Genomic DNA, 2,500 nt, shown 5'->3' on the forward strand with positions numbered 1-2,500 from the left:
GGGTGGATGGATGGATGGGTGGATGGATGGATGGACAGCGGTGGTTGGCCCTCGAGAAACCTTCCTCTGCAACGTCACTCTCTTCTACGGCCACGACCCCGAGTTCCAGCTCAACCGGGGGAACGGCAGTGCGGTGGACACGTTCCGCACGCCTGGTACAGTTGGTGGGGGTTGGGTTGGGTTGGGTTGGGTGGGGTGGGGTGGGGTGGGGTGGGGTTGGGTTGGGTGGGTTGGGTGGGGTTGGGTTGGGTTGGGTTGGGTGGGTTGGGTGGAGGGTTGGGTTGGGTTGGGTGGGTTGGGTGGAGGGGTGGAGGGTTGGGTGGGTTGGGTTGGGGTGGGTTGGATGGGGTTGGGTGGGGGTGGAGGGGTTGGGTTGGGTGGGTTGGGTTGGGTTGGGTGGGTTGGGTTGGGTTGGGTTGGGTTGGGTGGTGGGTGGAGGGGTGGGTGGGTTGGGTGGGGTTGGGTGGGTTGGGGTGGATGGATGGATGGATGGATGGGTGGATGGATGGATGGGTGGATGGATGGATGGATGGATGGATGGATGGATGGATGGATGGATGGATGGATGGGTGGATGGATGGATGGATGGATGGATGGATGGATGGATGGACAGCCCGAATACGCCGTCGCCACAGTATCGGTGCGCAGGATGGGCCTCTCTCCCGCGCTGGTCGACTGCCCCGCGGTGGTTTCCCCTCGAGAAACCTTCCTCTGCAACGTCACTCTCTTCTACGGCCACGACCCCGAGTTCCAGCTCAACCGGGGGAACGGCAGTGCGGTGGAGACGTTCCGGACGCCTGGTACAGTTTGTGGGGGTTGGGTTGGGTTGGGTTGGGTTGGGTTGGGTTGGGTTGGGTTGGGTGGGGTTGGGTTGGATGGGATTGGGTTGGGTTGGGTTGGGTGGGTTGGGTTGGGGGGGTTGGGTTGTGGTTGGGGTGGGGTGGGGGGAGGGGGTGGAGGGTGGGTTGGGTTGGGTGGGTGGGTGGGTGGAGGGATGGAGGGGTGGGTTGCGTTGGGGTGGGTTGAGTTGGGTGGGTTGGGTTGGGTGGGTTGGGTTGGATGCGTTGGGATGGGGTGGGTTGGGTTGGGTGGGTGTGGGTGGATGGATGGATGGATGGATGGGTGGATGGATGGATGGATGGATGGATGGATGGACAGCGGTGGTTGCCCCTCGAGAAACCTTCCTCTGCAACGTCACTCTCTTCTACGGCCACGACCCCGAGTTCCAGCTCAACCGGGGGAACGGCAGTGCGGTGGAGACGTTCCGGACGCCTGGTACAGTTTGTGGGGGTTGGGTGGGGTTGGGTTGGGTGGGTTGGATGGAGGGGTGGGGTGGGGTGGGGTGGGTTGGGTTGGGTTGGGTTGGGTTGGGTGGGTGGGTGGATGGGTTGGGTTGGGGGGGTTGGGTTGGGGGGGTGGGTTGCCCCTCGAGAAACCTTCCTCTGCAACGTCACTCTCTTCTACGGCCACGACCCCGAGTTCCAGCTCAACCGGGGGAACGGCAGTGCGGTGGAGACGTTCCGGACGCCTGGTACAGTTTGTGGGGTTGGGTGGGGTTGGGTTGGATGGGGTTGGGTTGGGTTGGGTGGAGTTGGGTGGGTTGGGGTGGGTTGGGTTGGGTTGGGTTGGGTTGGGTGGGTGGAGGGGTGGGTGGAGGGGGGCGTGGAGGGGTGGGTTGGGTTGGGTTGGGTGGGGTTGGGTTGGGGGGGGTGGGTTGCCCCTCGAGAAACCTTCCTCTGCAACGTCACTCTCTTCTACGGCCACGACCCCGAGTTCCAGCTCAACCGGGGGAACGGCAGTGCGGTGGAGCCGTTCCGGACGCCTGGTACAGTTTGTGGGGCTTGGGTTGGGTTGGGTGGGGTGGGGTGGGCTGGGGTGGGGTGGGGTGGGTTGGGTTGGGTTGGGTTGGGTTGGGTGGAGGGGTTGGGTTGGGTGGGGTTGGGTGGGATGGGGTTGGGTTGGGTGGGTGTGGGTGGATGGATGGATGGATGGATGGATGGATGGATGGATGGATGGATGGATGGATGGATGGGTGGACAGCCCGAATACGCCGTGGCCACAGTATCGGCGCGCAGGATGGACCTCTCTCCCGCGCTGGTCGACTGCCCCGCGGTGGTTGGCCCTCGAGAAACCTTCCTCTGCAACGTCACTCTCTTCTACGGCCACGACCCCGAGTTCCAGCTCAACCGGGGGAACGGCAGTGCGGTGGAGACGTTCCGGACGCCTGGTACAGTTTGTGGGGGTTGGGTGGGGTTGGGTTGGATGGGTTGGGTTGGTTGGGTGGGGTGGGGTTGGGTGGGGTGGGGCTGGGTTGGGGGGGTGGGGTGGGTTGGGTGGGTTGGGTGGGGTGGGGTTGGGTTGGTTGGGTGGGTGGGTAGGTGGAGGGGTGGTTGGGTTGGGGTGGGGTGGGTTGGGTGGGGTGGGGTTGGGGTGGGTTGGGTTGGGTTGGGTGGGTTGGGTTGGGTTGGGTGGGGTGGGGGTGGGTGGAGGGTTGGATGGA

The 2,500-nt window shown here is 64.3% G+C and overlaps 1 protein-coding gene across 1 annotated transcript in view; it reads left to right on the forward strand.

The window, feature by feature from the left end:
• Positions 1–2,500, forward strand: part of LOC138861990 (uncharacterized) — a 31,931-nt gene that overhangs the window by 26,421 nt on the left and 3,010 nt on the right. The window contains exons 18-19 of the mRNA XM_070122488.1: positions 636–800; positions 2,063–2,227. Coding sequence (XP_069978589.1) covers positions 636–800; positions 2,063–2,227 — 330 coding nt within the window. The remainder of the gene's footprint in view (positions 1–635; positions 801–2,062; positions 2,228–2,500) is intronic.

This window comes from Penaeus vannamei, chromosome 6 (assembly GCF_042767895.1).
Source record: "Penaeus vannamei isolate JL-2024 chromosome 6, ASM4276789v1, whole genome shotgun sequence".
In the NCBI taxonomy this organism is placed as follows: domain Eukaryota; kingdom Metazoa; phylum Arthropoda; class Malacostraca; order Decapoda; family Penaeidae; genus Penaeus; species Penaeus vannamei.